General features: G+C 58.3%; 3 protein-coding genes across 6 annotated transcripts; 1 reads left to right on the top strand and 2 right to left on the bottom strand.

Moving 5' to 3' along the window:
• Nucleotides 1-1,265: 1,265 nt before the first annotated feature.
• Nucleotides 1,266-5,816, top strand: ZFAND2B (zinc finger AN1-type containing 2B). Of its 4 annotated transcripts, none has more exons than XM_051983519.1 (9): nt 1,266-1,542; nt 2,107-2,201; nt 4,147-4,278; nt 4,409-4,560; nt 4,787-4,882; nt 4,964-5,003; nt 5,086-5,153; nt 5,258-5,330; nt 5,535-5,816. In XM_051983519.1, exons 1-9 carry the CDS (start codon nt 1,488-1,490, stop codon nt 5,571-5,573), a joined length of 750 nt encoding a protein of 249 aa, XP_051839479.1. In that variant the 5' UTR covers nt 1,266-1,487; the 3' UTR covers nt 5,574-5,816. The 4 variants fall into 4 exon arrangements, with proteins under 4 accessions (XP_051839479.1, XP_051839478.1, XP_051839480.1 ...); XM_051983518.1 differs by having other exon boundaries at nt 5,433-5,816; XM_051983520.1 differs by lacking the exon at nt 4,787-4,882 and having other exon boundaries at nt 5,433-5,816.
• Nucleotides 5,817-5,876: 60 nt separating this feature from the next.
• Nucleotides 5,877-12,383, bottom strand: ABCB6 (ATP binding cassette subfamily B member 6 (Langereis blood group)). Its single transcript, XM_051983505.1, has 19 exons — nt 11,694-12,383; nt 11,476-11,613; nt 11,025-11,217; nt 10,345-10,446; nt 9,996-10,179; nt 9,771-9,892; nt 9,262-9,371; nt 8,931-8,996; nt 8,710-8,835; nt 8,521-8,597; nt 8,361-8,424; nt 8,199-8,284; nt 7,981-8,038; nt 7,740-7,844; nt 7,467-7,641; nt 6,747-6,859; nt 6,539-6,633; nt 6,391-6,459; nt 5,877-6,181 (listed from the first exon to the last, which is right to left on the bottom strand). Exons 1-19 carry the CDS (start codon nt 12,207-12,209, stop codon nt 6,049-6,051), a joined length of 2,532 nt encoding a protein of 843 aa, XP_051839465.1. The 5' UTR covers nt 12,210-12,383; the 3' UTR covers nt 5,877-6,048.
• Nucleotides 12,384-12,641: 258 nt separating this feature from the next.
• Nucleotides 12,642-19,979, bottom strand: ATG9A (autophagy related 9A). The gene is given in 17 exon segments (XM_051983506.1): nt 12,642-13,694; nt 13,862-14,007; nt 14,273-14,495; nt 14,645-14,762; nt 14,954-15,132; nt 15,399-15,647; nt 15,829-16,008; nt 16,127-16,280; nt 16,364-16,781; nt 16,784-17,111; nt 17,194-17,335; nt 17,680-17,841; nt 18,055-18,119; nt 18,349-18,392; nt 18,475-18,603; nt 19,126-19,182; nt 19,881-19,979. Coding segments are annotated over 15 exon segments (2,517 nt in total). The 5' UTR covers nt 18,578-18,603; nt 19,126-19,182; nt 19,881-19,979; the 3' UTR covers nt 12,642-13,688.
• Nucleotides 19,980-20,017: the final 38 nt, after the last annotated feature.

Raw genomic sequence — 20,017 nt, 5'->3', positions numbered from 1 at the left:
AGATAGAGATAGATGGATAGATGATGAATAGATAGATGATGGATAGAGATAGAGAGATAGATGGATAGATGGATAGACACACACACATATATGTATAAACATATATGCATATATACCTATGTATGTGTTTGTAGGTTTGTATATATGTGTCTGTATGATTCCAGACTATCTTGTGGGAGAAATTTGTGAGGAAAGGGGAAAAAATACTTTCAGAAGAGAAGCTGGCACCTCAACGTGCCCGTGATTTCCCTGGCGACTTTGGGAAATTTTCCATTGGGTAAGATAGGGCCTTTCTCTTGGTTGGGCTGGGATTTCTCACTCTCATAGTATTCCTGTATTTTCCCATACATTCTAGTATGTATAAGAGCTCTGATTCCTTTTTTAGGTTTACTTGGATCCCTGGGTTTACGTGCTGTCTCACCCATTAGACTGAGCTCCTCGAGAGCAGGGGCAGGTTGTTTTTTCTTCATTTGTTCCCTCGGCGCTGCCTAGTACCTGGTAGGTGTTTATAAACGCTTGCTGCTGGATGGAATTGTGATCTTTTGTGTGACCAGCGTTTCGTGAAAGGGGGTAGGTATAAATGGGCTCCCCCTATTAACCAGGTGACATCAATCAGCTTTTAAAAAGCACGTTCATTGAAAACATCAATAGCTAATGATGGTTAGCATGTATATATCGGTAAGGTTTGCAAAGTGCTTGCAAATGTTACATTTTATCCCGATGACAGCGCTGGGAAATAGCCGTGACCATCACCTCACCTTTGCAGATGAGGAAACTGAGTCACGGGAGGCTGTGGCCGTCCCGGGGTCCTACAACTAGTGAACTTGAAGCGTCCCCACGTGAGAAGACAGCGGCTAGGGAAAATGTCTTGACCTTATACCTCTAGCCCAGAAATGGGTGAGCGTGTGGATCTACCTCAGGTCCCTTTTCTGAGCCCCCTTGCTCTGCCCTTCCAGGCAGGACCCGCCCGGAGGGGGCGACGGTCGCACAGCCCACGCGAGGCTGCGCAGAAGTTATGAGACTTTTGTCGCTACAGGTGTTCGAGCAGAGAGCGCTCTCGATAGGGGCTCGTGAGGGAGGCTCAGGATCTCACGGCAGCTCCGGCACCTGCTCGCTCATTCGCTCCTCCTGCGGAGGAAGGGGAGACGGAAAATCACGGGGGAAGGATGAAGGGGCGGGGCTTGGTGGGAGAGGTGGGGGGAGGTTGCTCGCTGCACGGGACGGGGACGCGCCCGTAGTGGTGCGTGCCGTGACGTCACCGCGCCTATGGCGCGGAAAGGGGGCGGAGCCGAGCCTGCAGATGTTTGAGGGTCGCCGGCGGCTGGGTCTCGGATCCGAGAGCAGCGGGTCCGCCCGGGACGGAGTGGATCACGGCAGAGGAGCCCCCGGGGGCGTGGTAGGTCCGCCCAGGTTTGGAGCCAGCGCCATCGCAACGCTCCCTCTTCGCTTCCTCTACACAGAGGCCCCTCCTCCCTCCATCCCCGGCCATGGAATTCCCGGACCTGGGAGCTCACTGCTCGGAACCGACCTGTCAGCGCCTGGGTGAGGGGCGGGGCCTAGAAGCGGTTCGATTGGGGGCGGGGCCTAGAAGCGGTTCGATTGGGGGCGGGGCCAGATAGGCGGGGTCTGGACTGGAAGGCAGGTTTTACACCCCTGCCTGGGGCTGTGTGTGGCTGGGGTCTGCCGAGGGCTGGGACCGGTACGGACTTCCGGGATTGAGGAGTGGGAGGAGCCTAGAGGAAGCGTGGTGGCTAAAGAAATTAAATAAGTCCCAAAGCGCTGCTGTAATGCGTTATGTATGTATGTGTGTGTGTGTGCACATGTATGTATATTGTATGGGCATTTATATGTGTGTACATGTGTATGCATGCACACCGTAAGGTGTACGTCCTGTTGTGGGTGTAGACGTACATGTACACATAAACACGTATAAAATGCAGCTGGAGACGGACAGGGAGTGAATCCGGGGCGGGGACTGGGGGAGTGCAGTGACGGCCGAGAAAAGGGCAAGGCTGAGCTTAGGGCGGGGGGAACGACATGAATGAGGCGTGATTTAGCATCAGGCTCCTCAGAGACGGCTAAGTAAGCGTCCTTCCCTCCTGGCAGATTTCCTGCCTCTCAAGTGTGACGCCTGTTCTGGCATATTCTGCGCGGACCACGTGGCTTATGACCAGCATCACTGTGGCTCTGCCTACCAAAAGGTGAGCGTGGGGCGTGGTTGGGACTCCTGTCTCTTTTGGGGCGTGGTTGGGACTTCTGTCTCTTTTGGGGCGTGAGGGAGGAGCATTGGAGAAACCCGGACCGTATGGACGCTGATTGTGTGTCCTTCATCTCACTCCTCCCTTGGCTCTTTATCTCTGTGATCTATGGCTGAGGGCTCCTCTTTATCTTCCCTCACCCTCAATAAATAAGAGGCTTTTCCTCCATATACTTTGACCCTTGATAATTTCCTCCGGTCTCTTGCCTTCAGGCATTATTTGTATGAGAATGATTTCCCTATCTTCCATGTCCTGCTGGATGCCTTCTCATTTTTCTCCGAGTCATCCAAGCTTGATCCATTTTCTTTGCCTCTTCCCTCTTTCTAATCCCTCCCATTTTTTCAGTCTACTAGCACTTTCAATTCTTCTTCTAAAATATCTCTCAGTTATCTACTGCTTTCCCTTATTACTTCCACTTGTCCAGAACCTCCTTGCTATTCAACTAGCCTAATTGGTCATTGCCTCCATTTTCTCCTCCCTCTATTGCCCTTATACCAGGTAAGTCTTTCTAAAATGTATCACTAGTCATGCATTTCTCATTGATCAATCAGTTTTCTGATTCTCTGATACTCAAAAGCCTGACATTCATAGTCCTCTGTGATAGTCTCTCTAAAATGTAACGTTCTCTGTTGAGGTTTTCTCTGGAGGCAGCCTTGGTTTCAGTTCAGTAATCACCACAAGTGCAGCCAGGGATTGGTCCAAATCCTTTATTGTCTCTTTCCAAGTCTTGCACTTTCCTGGGGCCCGGTTAGCTTTCTTAGAGACCCATCTCTCTTCTTGGTTCTGAGAGTTTAAGCTCCTGCCACCAGTCCTTTGTCTTCTCTGCCTCTCCCAGCTTCTTGAGGTCCTCCTAAATGTGTCTTGGTTTCTGTGAGGGAGGCAGGAGGACCGCCACCACAGTCTCTGTCTTCCAGTTCTGATTCTGGTTCAGTTTGTCCGAGTTTATATGCTCTCTTATCACAGGTGTGAATCTTGTGAAACTATATTACTTAACTAGAGAACTGTTAAGCACCACACTAAATAACTCTTGTCTCTTTCAATTCCACTGACTTAGCACCTTGTAAGAATCCTTTGTTTCAAGTTCAAGAGTTGTGGCCCTTAACAGTCCTCCAACCTACTTTTCTAGTCTTCACTCTTAGAACTTCTCTGATCTATCCTGGATGTTGCCACTTATGGATTAGATTGCGGCTGCCCCTTCCTCCCCAAATTGTTTAAATCTTGCCTATTCTTCAATACCCAGATAAAATGTCACTTCCTACATGAAGATTTGATATCTTCAGCTAGATATGTCTTTTCTCTAAATCCTTATAGATCTCTTTATATATCTTTTATAGCATTGCTCAAATTTGTCTTGCGTTGTGCCGATTTGTATTTATGACTCATCATTCGTGTCATATATTGCATTTATACAGTGCCTTACGTGTTTTCAAAGAGGCTTAGGGAGATGCTCATGTGACCTTGGGAAATAGGTGCCATTATCATCCCTATTTTATAGGTTGAGGAAACTGAGGCAGCCAGAACTTAATTGACTTGCACAAGGTCACATTGCTTAATACCTGAAGCCGAATTTGAACTGAGGACTTTATGACTCCAGGTTTAGTTCTCTACCCACTGTGTCACCCAGTCATCCGTCATATTTCTCTAGGATACACACTGCTGGGTCTCACCTAGTATGGTTTGTCATACACAGTAGGAGCCTTGCTACATACACACTGAATGTATCTCCTTACTTTATCTAAGCTTGAGGCTATGTCAGGGCTGTTATTGGAGGAGGGGAAAAGGGTTCCCAGAGTCCACAGTTCACGTCCTGGGGCTCTCCTAGACTGTCTTTACTGCCAGAAGCAGATCGGATAAACAGTGCCTTTCCTTCTGTCCTTCCTGGCTGTAGGATGTTCAGGTGCCTGTGTGCCCACTGTGCAATGTACCAGTGCCTGTGGCAAGAGGGGAATCCCCCGATCGTGCCGTGGGGGAGCACATCGACAGGGACTGCCGATCCGACCCAGCCCAACGCAAACGTAAGGTGAGGTTCGCCTGTGCTTTGCTTTATCCTATCTGCCTCTGGCAGTAAAGACTCTGTGCGGGAAGGCTGGCTTTTTAGGCAACCACAGACAGGAGTGGATGAGTGTAAAGTGTCTTCCGTCTCCCCGTAGATCTTCACCAATAAGTGTACCCGCCCCGGCTGCCGGCAACGGGAAATGATGGAGTTGACTTGTGAACGATGCAGCCGAAACTTCTGTCTCAAGCACAGGCACCCGCTAGACCACGAATGCCCTGGGCACAGACTGCCTTCCAGCCAGCCCGGGTAACTCGAGGAGCGCTTTCCTCAGGGACCCTCCCTCCCCCAAGCTTCAGGCACTCCCCAACTGCCCCATACTCCGTAGTGGCTCCCTAGAACAACAGCTTCCTCCCCCTTCCCCCCCCCCCCCACTTCCAGTGGAGCACTTCTCTTGGGTTGCTCCTTGGAGGAGAGGTAGCTGGGAAGGTGACTGGTTCCTGGGGTATATGTAGAAGGTATCTCTCCCCTGCAGACACGCTGCTATCTCCAGAGCCCAGGGCTTAGGTTCTAGCACCCCCCCTGAGCCTGGCCCAGGGCTGGCTAGAACCTCGCCCCCCTCTCACAGCAGGTATGTATGTCTCCGCTCGTCCCCACCTTGTTTCTCACCTGTGCTCCCATCCCCGTGCTATGTTTTTCTCCTCTCTCCTAGAGCTGCTGAGTCACCGACTCACGCCTTACAGAATGGCCTGGTGAGTTGAGATAGGAACCCAGGAAGGGGAAGTGAATGGGTGGCGAGTGAGAGCGGGATGAGTGACTTGTCTTTCTCGGCAGAGCGAGGATGAAGCCCTGCAGCAGGCGCTGATCCTGTCTCTGACTGAAGGCAAGCCTGTGGCTCCCAGGTACCTGCTCTGAGAACTGGGGAGGCATGGGGGGGAGGGGGAGGCGCTGAGTGGGGGGCTGAAGGGGCTAAGGATCCTGTCTCAAGCTGACCTTCGACTCTCAGGACTCAAGAGGAAGAAGACTTAGCCCTGGCCCAAGCACTGTCAGCCAGTGAGGAAGAGTACCGAAAGCAGCAGGTATGGGGTTAACAGAGAGGGGAGGGGTCTCTGTGCAGGCTCTACCCTGGGGCTGCCCTAACTCTGCCCATTCCCTCTCTCTCTCCCCTTTCCCTGCTCCAGGCCCAAAGCCGAAGCCCGAAACCCTCCAACTGCAGCCTTTGTTAGGCCCGGGAGTGGGGAGGGTGGCTCAGCTTAGAGGGGCTATGGCCCTCACACTTCCAGGATCCCCTGGAAGAGGCTAGAAGCTCAAAGCAAGAATGACGGCGGGAATCCAGGAAGACCACACCAGGAGTGCCTGAGCTGAGGCCGGAAGCCCTACTGTTTACGCATGTTTGAAGGGGGAAGGTGGAGTTTGGCTTGGAGAGAAGCAGCCAGCCTCTCCCCCGTCCCCTCTTTCCTTCTGTGTCCCCCATGGAGAGGTTTTCCTGGAGCTGTGGCCTCTGTCCCTTGAGCCGGTGAGCAGGCAGGTTGGACTTGGAAAGGAATAAAGCATCTTACCAAACAGTGGTACCCTTCTTACGACTATCTTTCTCAAGCTCGCTCTCTATAAAGGCAGAACGGAGCTCAGGTTTCACTCCACACTTTATTTCTGAGGTCTCATTTTCCCTGAAGGGGGAGGTATGGCCTTCCCACAAATGTACCCCAGGAACAGGGTGAAGTGGGGTGAGAAGCCGAATGTCACGATCACGGGATTCCCATGAGCCGGTACCGACGAGGATGCTCCCTGCAGCCTCCGTTACGGCTTTGGGGGCTGAGGACTCCCTTTTGGCGCCTGGCCCTTCGCATCTGCAGCTTCCTCATCCTGGCCCTGTTGCTGTAGTTGCCACATGTCAGCATATACTCCTCCTCGGGCCAGCAGTGCCTCATGCCTAGGTGGGACAGGGAAAGAATGAAGGTCAGGACTGAGCAGTAGTAACTACCTTGCTCCCTGGACCCTTCCCTTTTCCTGAACCCCCGAGAATGATACTAGGAAGGCGCTTCCACACTCGGCGCGTTCGCTGGTCCTGCTGCACTTCTTTTCTTTGTTATAAGAGACAGCCTCTGCAAAACAAGAACCAACAGAAACTGCGCCCTTTACCTTCCTCTCTCTACAATGCAGCCGTCCTTGAGCACGAGAATCTGGTCAGCGTTGACCACTGTTGATAACCTGGGGAGTCAGAGAGACCAGTGGGCACAGCCTCCTCTCCTGGGGAGTGCCCCCTGCCCCCCGCCGCCCAGTCCCATACCTGTGGGCCACCACAATGGTGGTGCGAAGGGCACAGACTTTGCTGAGGGAAGCCTGGATGGCCCTCTCAGTGGACGTGTCCAGTGCCGAGGTTGCCTACAAACAAGAAGCCGGAATACTGACCTCTGCCAGACGGGTGTTAGGGAAGCGGCCCAAGGGGCCGGGGCTGGGCTGCGAAGGTGCAGCTGCCCGGGCCCAGGGAGTCTCACCTCATCCAGAAGAATGATGTCCGGAGCCTTGAGGATGGTGCGGGCGATGGCCACCCGCTGCTTCTCCCCTCCGCTCAGCTTCAGCCCGCGCTCGCCCACCTGGGTCTCATAGCCTGGGGACACCCCCCAGCCCAGAACACAGCACTTGGGAAGCCCTTCGTGCATGGAGTGAGTCCCCATCCCGCCTGTTCCTCCTCGGCTCACCTCCCCCCTCCCCCTGACGTTGTCTTTCGTTCTCTCTATATCTATCTTGTATCTATCTGGACATTTACACATCGTCTTCCCCAGCACGATGTGCGCCCCTTATCCACTAGCACATGTGTGCCAAGGGCAGCCAGTGATAGAACATAGGGGGGCTGGCCCAAGGTCAGGGAGATCAATCTTCATGAGTTTGAATTGCTTCTCCCCCTCTGCCTCAGTTTCCTCCTCTGTAAAATGGCTGGGGAAAGAAACGGCCAAGGGTCGGACACAAGTGAACGACAAAATGTGCCCAGCGCTGTGCTCGCTCACGTGACCCTCCCGCAGCCCTGTGCAGCTTTACAGGCGAGGAGCCTGCGGGCGACGGGGGCACGAGGAGCCCGGGCCCCTCCACTCTAGCCGGTGCTCCCTGCACCCTGCCACCTACACCCAGCACTACGTGCCAGGAACTGGCTGAGACGCGCGCAGACTGACAGCGCGGCGGAGGGCTGGGCGCAGCCAGCTGTGGGGAGGGCCTCCCACCTTCGGGGAAAGCCAGGATGGCGTCGTGGATGCCGGCAGCCTGGGCGGCAGCTTCCACCTCGGCCTCTGAGGCCGTGACGCGGCCGTATCGGATGTTGTTGGCGATGGTGTCGTTGAAGAGGACGGTGTCCTGGGGCACGACTCCAATGTGGGAGCGCAGCGAAGTCTGGGTCACCTGGAGCCGAGAGAGCGGCAATAGCTCTGAGCGCCGCCTGGGAACCCGGCCCGGGAGGTGACCTCTGCCCCTGGCGCGGACCCCTCCCTGGCTCTCACCTGTGAGATGTCCTGCCCATCTATGCGGATGTGCCCGGAGCTGATGTCGTAGAAGCGGAAGAGCAAGCGCAGGACGGTGCTCTTCCCCGCCCCGGAGGGCCCCACCTGCCACGGGAGAAGCGGTGGAAGGCGCTGAGCCCGAGAGCTGGCCAGCCCGTGGCCCCCCTGCCCCCTGGGGAGGGGCTCCGGCACCAGTAGGTGGGGGAGGAGCCCGAGAGGGGCACGGGGCACGTCTGCTCACCAAGGCCAGCGTCTGCCCGGGCATCACGGCGAAGGAGATGTCCTGCAGGGTCTCCCGCCTGGGAGGACAGAGATGGTTAGCGAGGGGGCCGAGACCTTCTCACTTCATCCTGCCCTCTCTCCCTTAAAGAGAGAAGAGAGGGGCAGAAAACGCCCGTGAGGAGAGCAGCGGAGAGACGTGCTGGGGATGGGGGAAGGGTCCGCGGGGGAGGCCCTTACCCCTCGGTGTAGCTGAAGTGCACGTTCTCAAACTCGATGTATCCTCTCTGGAACTGCAAGGCTGGGGCCCCCGGGGCGTCCTTCACCTACAAACACCACGGCACGGCTGCGGCCACGGGATCCTGCGCGGTGCCGCGTTCCCCCCTCCCCTCCTCTACTCACGTCGGCTTCTTCTTTCAGCAAGTCAAACATGTTCTCCATGTCAATGAAGTTGGTCTGGATCATCCTGGGGAGGGAGGGCGAGGTGTCGGGACAGGACAGAGAGAGCAGGGACAGGGGGGTTGGGGGGGGGGGGGGGGGGGGGGGGGGGCGGCCGCGCTACCTGTAGTAGGTGCCAAACCAGTTGAGGGGCATGTAGAGCTGGATGATGTAGGTGCCGAACAGCACGAAATCTCCGACCTTCGCACGACAGGGAGAAGGTGTCAGCGCGGGGAGGGCTCCGGAAGGCCGCTCCCCCCGGTGCCCTTCTGTCCGTCCCTTCGGCCCCCTCCCACCTTCCTCGGCGCCTCACCTGGAGCTGCTGCTCACTGACAAAGTAGGCACAGAGCAGAGAGCCGGCCAGAAGCCCGAGCCCGATCACCAGATTCTGTGTCTGGTTCAGCAGAGTCAGCGAGGCGTTGGACTTCCACTCCAGGCCCTGCGGGACGGCGATCGGAGGGGAGGCGCGTCACGGGCCGAGGCGACCTGGCCCCAGAAGGCCCGCCGCCCCCCCGCTGGCCCCGGGAGCCCCACCTGGTACTTGATGATGGCTTCCTTGTATCGCTCGGCTTCGTAACTCTCGGCGTTGTAGTATTTCACCTGGAAGGTCAGAGCCGACTTAGCCCCAGGGCCGAAGCGCCAGCCCCGCTGCGCTGCCCAGAGCCCCCCACCAGCCCAGAGGCAGGACGGTAGGAGACGGCAGTCGCCGATCTAGTCCGACTCCCTGGCTTCGCAGACAGAGAGCCCCGAGCCCGGAGCCGTCGCTCGTCTGCGGCCACGGAGGCGCGAGCAGGACCCGGGGCCGCCTCTCTCCGGACCTCCTCCCCTTGGCCTTCGGGCGCCCGATCCTGAGCTACCCCGTTACCGTCTCGAAGTTGAGCAGAGAGTCCACTGCTCGAGCCCGGGTTGCGTTCTCCTGTGTGTTCATATCACGGCGAAACTTGGCTCTCCACTCAGTGACTAAAATCGTCAAGGCTGGAGGGTGGTAGGAGCAGTTGGGGGAGGGGAGAAGACACAGCAGTTTCCCCAACAGTTCGGGCCAGGATCAACCAAGTACAAACCTAGAGGGAGCAGATGCTCCAGAGAAGGCACTCTCCAGACACGCTGGGGCGCCTCCTTCTCTGCCCCCCACCCCCCGCAGTCTCGCGGTGACTGAGCACGCTTTCCTATTTTCCGAATGATTTTGTGAGGGAACAAACGACCCTGGGCCCGCCCCAGACCGGCAGCAGAAAGTGCTCGTTCTCTCCCTCCTCACGCGGCTCAGCCGGCCGTCACCAGGCTCCCAGGGACTGTCGCCGCTGGTGAGCAGCGAGAGCCCACGGGAGACACCGGCCCCCTCCCCGGCTGAGCCCGAGTCGGGGAATCGGCACTCACTGAGGTAGAGGCTCATGCAGACGAAGATGATGAGGCCGAACCAGGCGTTGAAGAACATGCTGAAGTAGATGATGCCGATGATGATGTCGGCCAAGGTGGGCAAGATGTTAAAGATCAGGTAGCTGCCAAGCGAGCACAGAGAGACGGAGGATGGAGGGAGGGGAGGGAGGCGGCGCTGCTGCCGGGACCCTCTCCCGCGCTTCCTCCCGCGGTCCTGCGAGGTACCTGAGCAGCCCGGTCACACTGGATGTGCCTCGGTCAACAATGCGGAGAACTTCTCCCGTGCGTCTCCCCAGGTGCCAGCGCAGGTCCAGCCCGTGCAAATGGGTGAAGAGACGCAGCTCCACTTGCCGCGCTGTGAACTGCTGGACCCGGATCCATAAGAAGGTTCGCAGGTTGCTCACAAATCCTGGGCAAGGGACAAGCACGTGAGGAGGGACGGCTTGAAGCCGGGAAGCAGGCTATGTTTATCATATGAAAAAAACAAAACTGAGTTGAGGGAAGGGGAACCGTCCCCTGGAAGGCTGTTTGTGGCCCCCGAAATTGGGAGTGGGTTAAAAAAATAGCTGTGTACCGGTGCTTCCAGTGCCTCCCCCTTGCAAGAACTTGAGTAGAACGTAAGTGCAGATGATCCAGGCCAGAGAGTTCCAAGGGGCCCTTGCGGTTAGTGCATTCACTGTGGGAAAACAAGAGTTGGAACCAGTTTGTAGCCACTTTCTGGGGAAGCCATTCCTGCCTCCCCTTACCCTGGTGCCCCAAAGGCTGCCAGTTAACACCCGCAGCTTGTGTGGGTATCACAAGGGCCTGCCATCTAATGCAGGACCAGGACTCCATTCCTAACCTACGTTCTAGACACAATGGACACAGCCGGTGCCGCCTCGTCCAACTGCCTTCGCCCGTGCTGCTGTTTTCAACCCCCTCTCCGCCTTGACTGTGATCACCCTTCAAGACCCGATTCAAACTCTCCCCCCTCCATCCCCCCCTTCCCCAAAGCCTTCGTGGGTCTCCAGGGCTAGAGCTGATCTCTCCCTCTCCTGAATGCCCCCACTCCCATTTGCATGTCTCTTCCAGAACCTGCTAGTTTAGTTATGAGTTGGGCAAAGGGTGGGGAAGCATTTGGTGCGGGTCACAGGAAAGGAACAGACCGACAATGTACTCTTAAACACCCCGGGTGTGCCAGGGGCAGGGGGGAACAGACTTGTGAGAGAGATAGAGAGCTGCCACAGATAAGGGGGGTGGGTGCGGGGCCCTCACCGATGTCCCGATAACAGATGGGCACCAGCACGTTCAGACCTCGCTCTAGGCCCATGAGGGCCAAGCACACCAGCACAACCAGCTGAAGGGCCGGGCTTCCCCGGGGCCATAGGTGGTTGCTCAGCAGCCGCAACTTGTGTCCAAGATCTCTCCACGTGGACGTGTGTCTGGAGGCGCCGGGAGGCTGTGGAGGCTGTGGGGGGAGGGGGGGAGAAGGCGGGAGTTAGGGGCAGGCTGGGGGTGGGGAGGGGAGACTATCCATAAGCCCAGCCTCGGGGGCAAATGCAAAGTTCCATGGGCATGGTCTGAGCTAGGGATCTAGCGGGGTTCTTTCTTCCGTTTTTCCCACCCGTGATCCCTTTCCACCAGGGACATTTTTAGGGGACCCACTTTCTGAAGACAAACCACAATTTCGCGATCCCCACTTTCAGTTACAGGGGCTATGAGGCACCTGGCTGCTCTCCAGGTCACCACCATCTCCATTGACCTGCAGGGCATAGGTTTGGGGCCTAAATCCAGGGGCGCAGAGCCCCAGGCCCAGGAGCCCCGCATAGACCACGTAGCGCAGCACCCACAAGCCGAACTGCACCTGCCGGGAGACAAGCGTGACTCAGCAGCCGTGACTCAGCAGCCACCCCCTTCCCATCAGGCCCGCGCCCTGCCCCCAACCTGCTGGTCCAGGCCCCGCCGGGACCACCACCAGAGCGGGCTGTTCCAGGACACGAGGGCCAAGTTCTCGGCTGCCAGCGCCGCGGCCCACAGGAGGAGAAGCCCGGCACTGTATCCGTGCCGGCGGGCCGGCGCCCGCTCCAGCAGCTGCAGCGCCAGCGCACAGGCCCCGGCGGCGGCCCCGAGCAGGGCCCAGAGCAGCGCGTAACCCGGGATGGGGGCATCGGCGGCGGCCGCAGCACGGGCAACGAGAGCCGCCACGGGCAGCAGCGGCTGCAGGCCGCCCAGTAGCAGCTGCAGGCAGGTCAGGAGGCCCCGCGCAGCCTGACCCGGACTCGTGGCTGGCCGGGCGCGCGGCGCGCACACCCTCCGCAGCCGCAGTGCCAGGGCCAGAGCCCCCAGCGCCAACAGCGCTGCGGGCGCGGCCGTGAAGAAGAAGCAGGGGCTCAGGCCGCCGCTCGTCCAGCGCGGGGTCGGCGGCCCCTCGGCCCCGCAGTAGCTGTCCAGCCTCAGCATGGCCGGGTAGGTCAGCGGCGACGCATGCGCCGGGGTCTCCGGGACTCGGGTCCCTCTGAAGCACGTTCCCACTCCACCCTAGCCTCCCGGCCACCCAGTTTGTCACTCCGCCCCCAGGTTCCGTTAGAGACGTTCCATTGGCCAATTCTGCCCGAGGGGCGGAGGCCACGCTGCACGCGGAGGTAACAAAATAACAAGGACGACCCTGCATCACGTGACGGAGTTAGCCGAGAGGTAAGGGGTCCCGCAAATAACCACGACGGCATTCTGCAGAAAACCGGAGGGTTTTCTGGTGGCTCGTCCGAGCCGGACTCCTCCAACTTTTCCCCGCCTGTGGGGGGGGGAGGGGAAAGGAGGGACGGAGTTCGGCGCTGGGCCGGGAAAAGGGGAGCGCCGCCGAGAACACCAAACAGCTAGGGAACCACAACCAAATCAAAGTCCCTCTTTTATTCAATGCCGTCCAGCTGTACACGGCCCTACAGGGCGAGCTCCGCCACTCCGGATCCAAAGCCACCACGGCAAATCGGTCGGTGGTTACCGGTGCCCGGCGTAGCGACTTTGAATCCCAGCATGCAACGCGCCAGCGAGGGCCAGAGGGGGAGCAGCGACCCCGCCCTTGCGCGCTGCAAGCCGGGAAGTGTAGTCCTGGTGGGTAATCAAAATCCTGGAGCAGAGCCAGCCCCACTTCCAAAGCAGGAGATTGCGGGAACAGGACAGGTGGCGACCAGCAGCAGGAGGACTAAGAATGGAAGGACCTAGGGGAGGATCCGAGGGGCCCAATCTATGAAAGGGGGAGGGCCAAACCCTAGGAAATCAGGAGCTCCAAAGTCCCGCTCCGGCGATTAAAAAAAAAAAACCCAAAACAAAGCAAAGCCCTCCCTCGGGGGTCTCCGGCCACATCTCGGCCAGAGGGAGCTGTGCAAAGCATAAGCCAAGCCCTAGCAGGGCAAATGGGCAAACACACAAACCCCGGGGAGCAGGGGAGCAGGCAGGGCCGAGGGGGGAAGGGGGAGGGCAGGGTGGGTCCACGGTCTTTCAGCACCTCGACTCCCACCCAAACGAGGAGGGGGAAGGGCCCAGGCCCAGCTTCCCCACTGTTGGCACGGGCACCCCAGTTGGCATGGCCCGGGCAGGGCAGGCAGTAGCAAGGGGAGGTGGCAGTGCTGCGGCCGGGATTTGGGGGCTGGTTCCTAGCACCACACTGTGAAGCTTGGGGGGGTAGGGCCAGCAGTCAGGGCCCGGCAGCCAGGACTGCGCCAATGTCCAGTGTCCCCAGGCCCTACAGCTGCCAGGACTGGCCTTCCGCTCTCTGGATCTACTTTGAGTACAGAGTTGGCACTTCCCTGGGCCCCACTCAGACAAACACAGCACAGCCAGGCAGCAAATCCCAAGGGAGCCCCGTGTCCAGCTGATCTCAGCCACATGGGGGTCGAGGATAACTTCTGCTCATCGAGGCCCTAGGGCCTTCCTCAGCCAGGGCTATACCTGCGAAGAAGAGGGAGAGCAGGTGCCTGGCTCAGAGACAGGGCTGAGGCTCTGCCCTCCTCCAAGTCATCCTGGAGCTGAAGGGATGGGGAGCTTAGGGTCACCCTGCCTGTGCCTCAGGCTTCCGGCTGGGGAGAGGGGGAGAAGCTGCTGAGGCCACTCCTTACCTTGTGGACCTGGGGTGGCAGCTCATCCTCGGAGCCCTCCTCTGGCACCGGCTCGGGATGCCGTGACGCTGACTGCCCATCCTCTGCCCACCCTCCGAGGGGGAGGCGGGAGAAGTGAGAGGGAGCCCGGGGTGCAGAGCCCGAATCTAGAGAAGAGAACCCCCATCAAGGTCCTGTGAGCAGTGGGCAGGCGGGGGGCTGTCCAGCCTAACTATGGGGTATGCTGCGCTCACGTGTGCAGAATTAGGGTGCCCATGCTCTCATGTGGGCAGGAACTACTCCATGAGTCGTCACCCCAGAATTGCAATTTTACATAAAGAGGCTGAGGCAATCATTGACTTGCTGCTCATCTCGGGATGCCCCAGTTGTCTTGTTCCCACAACCTTCTCCCTCCGTGGGCCTCGTCCTCACCGGTGATCCCCCCGTAGCGCCGCTGGAAGGCCCCCTGAAGAGCAGTGGTTTCTGGGGCTCCGGGCCGAGGAGCAGCACAAGGGTAACTGGCGGAGCGAGGGAGGCTGGGAGGGGCCCGAGAGCCCTCGGCTCCCTCTTCGGGGGCGCTCTCGCCACTTTCGTCACTCTCCCGTCGGTGCCACACGTGCCGCTCTGGTTCTGCCTGTGCTTGCTGTTTGTGCAACTGTGGGCATAGAGGGGATCAAGCAGCATGGCACTGGAGGAAATGCCCCTCCCCAACAACCCTTGTATTGCCAAGTTGGCCATTCCCCAGACTAGTGGTTTCCAGCCCCCCACATTCCCACCCGGTGCCCCGAGCCCCAGCCCACTCACCTGGTGCATGTAGAGGGCATGAAGGCTCATCTCTGTGGAAGCATATTCAGATAGCACAAGGCTCTGCAGCTGCCCCTCCCACACGCTGCTTCCAGAACTGGCTGTCCGGGCATCCACCCTGTCCCCCATAGCCCCAGAACACAGCTCTATCACCAGAGCCGGAGGAATCTGCTTCTCCAAAGCAGTGCTCTCTATTTGTTCCTTCCTCCACAGACCCAGACCAAGCCCCTCGAGTTGGCCCCTCCCCTCGCCGCCCTCCCCACCAAAGGAGAGCCCCCTCCGGAGCTCGGCCTTCCCGCTGCTCCTCACCCTGAGCCACTCAGAGTACCGGGCGCTCGGGCTGTGGGGCCCTGGCTTGGCTGCAGTGGGGAGAAAGACCGAAGGGCGGAGGCAACTTCAGCCCGGTGCCTGGAGCCCTGCAGCTCCCGGGGCAGGGGGGGACCTCGGCACGACGAACCCGCCACCACGTTCGCAATCAGGCTTAGTGGCTGCAAAGAAGAGGAGTCGTCAGAAGGCTCCAAGGAAGACAGGGTCCCCTGTTCTCCAAGGTTCTCCGCCCTGAAAGGAGGGAAGGTGGCCAAGCTCGAATCTTGCCCAACTCCAGACCTCACAGTCCCAAGGCCCCATGTCTGAAAAGGCTGGCCTGGATGGGGCCTAGTGCCACATGCACCAAGCAGGGCTTCTGTCCACCCAAACCGTCCAGGGCCCATAGGTGGACACTGCCACATTTGAGCTTTTTATTCTCAAGGCATACCTCTGACTCAGACTGTAAGGACTGGATAGAAGTGAAAAGAGCATTTTCGGGAAGGGGTCCCCCTGAGGGGACCCCAGCTGCAGCTCCATCTCGCTGAACTTGTTCCTTGAGGAAACCCAGGAAGGCCGTGCTCTCACGAGGTGGCTGCCAGCCAGGATTAGTGATGGCAAAATGCATGAGCGACAGCTCTGTCTTCCCATCCTCTGCCTGCTGGTAAACTGAGGCCTCTGTCTGGCCCCCAGACATCCACTGCAGATGGAGAAAACGGTTTATCAGAGAAGCTGTCGGTCTCTCCACACAGGGCCCCCTGTGACAGTCCTCCCCCTACTCCATGGGCAGCCAAATCAGTGGCTCTGTAACTTGCTAGGGGGAGGAGGGGGGGGTGGAACCACCAACAATGACGGAGATATTCATGGGCACTCTGGATCACCTGAGGATGACCGTGCTGCCGAACATCCATCTGAGCAAAAGAGCAAGTGTCCCCAACTCCAACAACTTCCACAGTGAAGTTTCGGAAGAAGTCGATTATTTCCAGGGCACGTGGGCGCAAGCAGAAGATTAAGATGAGGGGTGTGACAATGGGACTCAGCAGCTCTTCCACAATGAATACCTGAAGTGGAAGGGGCTGGGGATCAGGGAGATGCAGACTCCAGAGAGACCCAGGGGCGCCAGCCTTCCCCTGCGCTTCCCCCGGCTGCCATCACAGCCCTAACCTCGGCCCCACTCACTGCCTTATACTGGAAGAGCTGGGCAAACTCGTCCCGAGTCTGAGAGCGGTGGGCATTCCCCTGCCAGTGGTCAGGCATGTAGTGGATGTGGGCCAGGATCACTCGCAGCAGCTGCTCGGGGCAGAAGACCATGTGCTGATCGGGTATGAATGACCTGGAAGAGACGGCTCCTGGTGACCCCTCCCAGCCGGCCGCCTTTGCTTCCGTCTCCTCCCGCCGCCCTGCACTCCTGCTCACCTGCAGACAGTGACAGCGACCCCCAGGAGGGTGACGGTCGTGAGCACGTGCTCGACGGCCAGCACGTCCTCGTCGTAGATGGTGAGGGCGATGAGCACCGCCAGGATGGACCCGGCAAAGAAGGCGCCGTTCTTGGCCAGCAGCGTGAGCAGGGGAGAAAGGAAGCAGTTCATGTACTTGGAGGCCGGCTTGTAGCCCCGGTTGAGGCGCGACTGCAGCTCGTGCTCCAGCTCGTTGAAGTGCCGAAGGTAGCACCGGCCGTAGAGGGACCAGCAGCGGGCGCCCAGGGCCCCCGGCTCCCGTTTCAGCACCTCCGTGTAGCTGAAGAAGGCATAGAGAATCTGCCAGATCAGGATGAGGGGGCAGAGCAGGAAGTTGGCGATGCCAATCCAGAGGATGCGGGTGCTGAGGCGCTGGCCAGCTCCAGGCGCTGACCGCCGCGCTTGTACTCGGCCTTCAGGCTCCATTCGTTAAGAAACAGGGAGCCGGGTCCCCAAAACAGAATGAGCTCAAAGTTGTACTTGAGGCCGCGCGTGAAGAAGACGGCTTCTCCCAGGCCGGGCAGCCGGAAACGCAGCGGCAAGAGGGACTTGTTGACGAGCGCCACCATGTAGTTTTGGAAGCGTAAGATGCGGTGGTAGATGTCGAGCTCCGTCAGCTCCCGCTTGTGGATGCAGATCTGGTGCTCCTTCTGCGTCTGCACGATCCGCGCCTGGACCTCTTGCCAGGTGCAGTACGGAAGTGTGGACTGAAAAAGCCATGGGCCCGGAAGCTGAGCTCTTGTTCCCTGTCACCATCTTCCCATGCTCCCCTCTCCCAGTCCGTCTTACCATAGGGATACGCAGCGCCTGGAGGTAGAAGGAATGGATTTCCCAGTAGCAGCAAACATTGTAGATGAACTTGATGAGTCGGTGGATCCAGAAGACGCCAGCAATAACCAGGATGGAGATAAGGGAGCCGTTCTCTTGGATCCTGGTGGAAAAGGGGACGGGAATAGAGAGCCCTGGCCCACCTGCCTGCCTGCCCCAAAGGCCATTCTGCAGGCCTGTCACTACATCTGAGCGTCCTACATGCTACCACTCCCCAACTGATTGTATGGCAGTAGCAACATTGCCACAAGTTTTAGCCTTGATGTGCACTGACCTGCCTTAAGAAAAAAATAAGCATCATGTGCTGAAGAACAAGTTATAATTACAAGAGAAAGCACAACACTACTAACGAGGCTGACGTTTAGACTTAAATTTCTATTTCCCAGAGAAAATTTTGTCTTACACACAAAGGGGATGTGATGCTATAAGTGAAAAATTAGACCTTACCTGGCACTGCAAACCTGGGCAGGCAGGAAAGCGTCCGGCAGGGTGACTTTGACAGGATCTCTGGGGTGCAGACTGTGATTCACCATCTTGTTAGCGAAGAGGATGTCATAATCCACACAGCTAACCAGAAAGGTGGTGAAGGCCACCACAAAGAGGAACTGCCTAGGAGGAAAAAGGAGCAGGAGGGTACTTCTGTCTTCTGGTGTCAGGGCACCACCAGGGAGACGCACAGGGGAAAGTGAAAAGGACAGCCGAGAGGGAGAAGCCTCAGAAAGGAGGTGTGTGTGGCCCCAGCTCAGGGGCCAGCTCCACTACCTTTGTCAGTGGAGAAAGGGGAGCAGGAGGCTGAAACTCTTCACTCTTCAGTCTACTTACATGAGTTCAAAGATCTCCCCGATGAGCATGCAGGTAAAGCCATTCTTCTGGTGCAGGTTATAGACGTGTGGCCGTTAAGAAAGCACTTTGGGTAAGTGAGGGACCAGGATACCCGAACAGTGGGTCCCAAAACCATCACTTCCACCCACATCTCTGCCCCTTAACTCTGAGCGCCTCCCACCTTTGTTTCTCAGACACAGCCTCAATGCCACCCCACCTCCTCCTCCTCAGTCTGCTTGGAAAGTGGCTAAGTTTGGGCATTCTCCTCCCCCGTAACCCAACACAAAAGGATATCCGAGAGAAAAAGAGGTCAAGGTTTTCAATGTGATGCCAGGGTGCTGTGGAAATAAGGAAGTCAGGACCACCCTTCTCTGGCCGAGTCTCCCCAGCCACCCCACGGCCCTCTCCCCAGGAACTCACACTTGCTTCCCTCAGGGACATGCACTAGCAAGTCTTCTTCTCCAGGGGGTGAATCACTGTAGGAGGCCTCCAGCCGCTGGTACTCGGTGTCAAACTGTGCCATCACCACAGCCTACCTGCCTTGTCCACCTCAAGAAAGTAGGGAAAGAGGGGAGACTTGGGCTTCCTCACCCAGTCCGTCCTCGAGACCACCATCTACCTGCCTTGTCCATCTCAAAAGAGTGGGGAAGGGGAGTTCTTGGGCTTTATCTAGACCTTGAGACCACCACCTACCTGCCTTGTGCATCTCAAGAAAGTGGGGCAAGGGGGGACACTGGCTTCCTCACCCAGACCTTCCACAAGACTTCCAACTCTGCTCTGGGACCAGCTTCCTTTCAGCCAAGGGGCCAGCCAAGAACCTTGTTAGAAGCCATGGTTCCTAGCTTCAGTGAGGTCATTGCACAAAGTTCTGCTGAACTTTTACTGGCCCTAGACAGTGCTGACTCTTAGGTGTGGCTTCTAAGGAAAGGAGTTTCACTTTCATTTAAAGGGATTTTTCCATTCCTCTCCCAGAATCTTTCATAAGAATAAAAGAGACAATCATGACTGATGATTGGACAAGAAGGCACTTTACCAGCAACAAAGGGTTTACGTGACTCCCAGGGAACCTACCAGCTCCATGGACAGCATCGGTTCCACTCTAGTGTTTGATGCCCCGAGGTTCTGCAGCTGCAGGAGAAGGTGTTAGACAATGGGGGGTGGGAAGGGGAGGGTGGCTGGGCCCCAGGGGTGGTGGGCACTGCCTCCTGCTACCGGCATAACACAATCAAGTACTTAGACCTTCGGGGACTGGGACCACTTCTATCTACCCTAAGAAAAGCTAAAATCGGTGCAGACCCCAGGTCAGGGAGCCCCAGGCTTCCCCTGCTCCCGAGCCATATCGACTAACCGACCGTCCAGGAGCCACGGCAAAGCCCCCGAAACACGCTTCCCTTTTTGGTCCCTGGAACCAATGACTTCCCGGGCAGACCCAGGGGCGGCGGAGATGGGGCGGGCAGGGTCAACCTCAGGGTCACTGCAGCCACGGGGTCAGGTTTCCTCGGGGCCGCCACCTCCCTTCTGGCCTGGCCTTCCAAGCCCGACAAGGAGGGGCCCTTTCCCCGTGCCCGCCTTCCCCCCCTGCTCACCGCTCCCGGGCCTCGGGTCCACTTGGACTGGGACGCTGGCCGCGCGCTCCCGGACCCCCCACCTTCCGCCCCCCTTCCAAGAGCGCGCTCCCGCCCGCGCGTACCCAGATATCAAAACACCAGGAGTGCGCGTCCCCGCCCAGTTCCCCCCAGTTACCCGTCGCACGCGCGCCCCCGCTCCTCCTCCCCCACAATTTCTCCCCTCCAGCCCCGATCGTTCTGGGTTCAGGGGGCACGTACGTCCCGTCCTGTTCCGGGCCCTCCGTCGCCGGTTACCGGTCCTCGGCTCCTCCTTAAGCCCAGGCGGTGGTGAAGACGCTGGCGTCCAGGGCTCCGACTCCGGCCCCAACCCTGAGCGCTAGGCCGGGCTGATGCCA

Source organism: Antechinus flavipes, chromosome 3 (assembly GCF_016432865.1).
Source record: "Antechinus flavipes isolate AdamAnt ecotype Samford, QLD, Australia chromosome 3, AdamAnt_v2, whole genome shotgun sequence".
NCBI lineage: Eukaryota > Metazoa > Chordata > Mammalia > Dasyuromorphia > Dasyuridae > Antechinus > Antechinus flavipes.
Note: the sequence above shows the minus strand (reverse complement) of the source record. Positions and strands in the feature narration are given on the sequence as shown.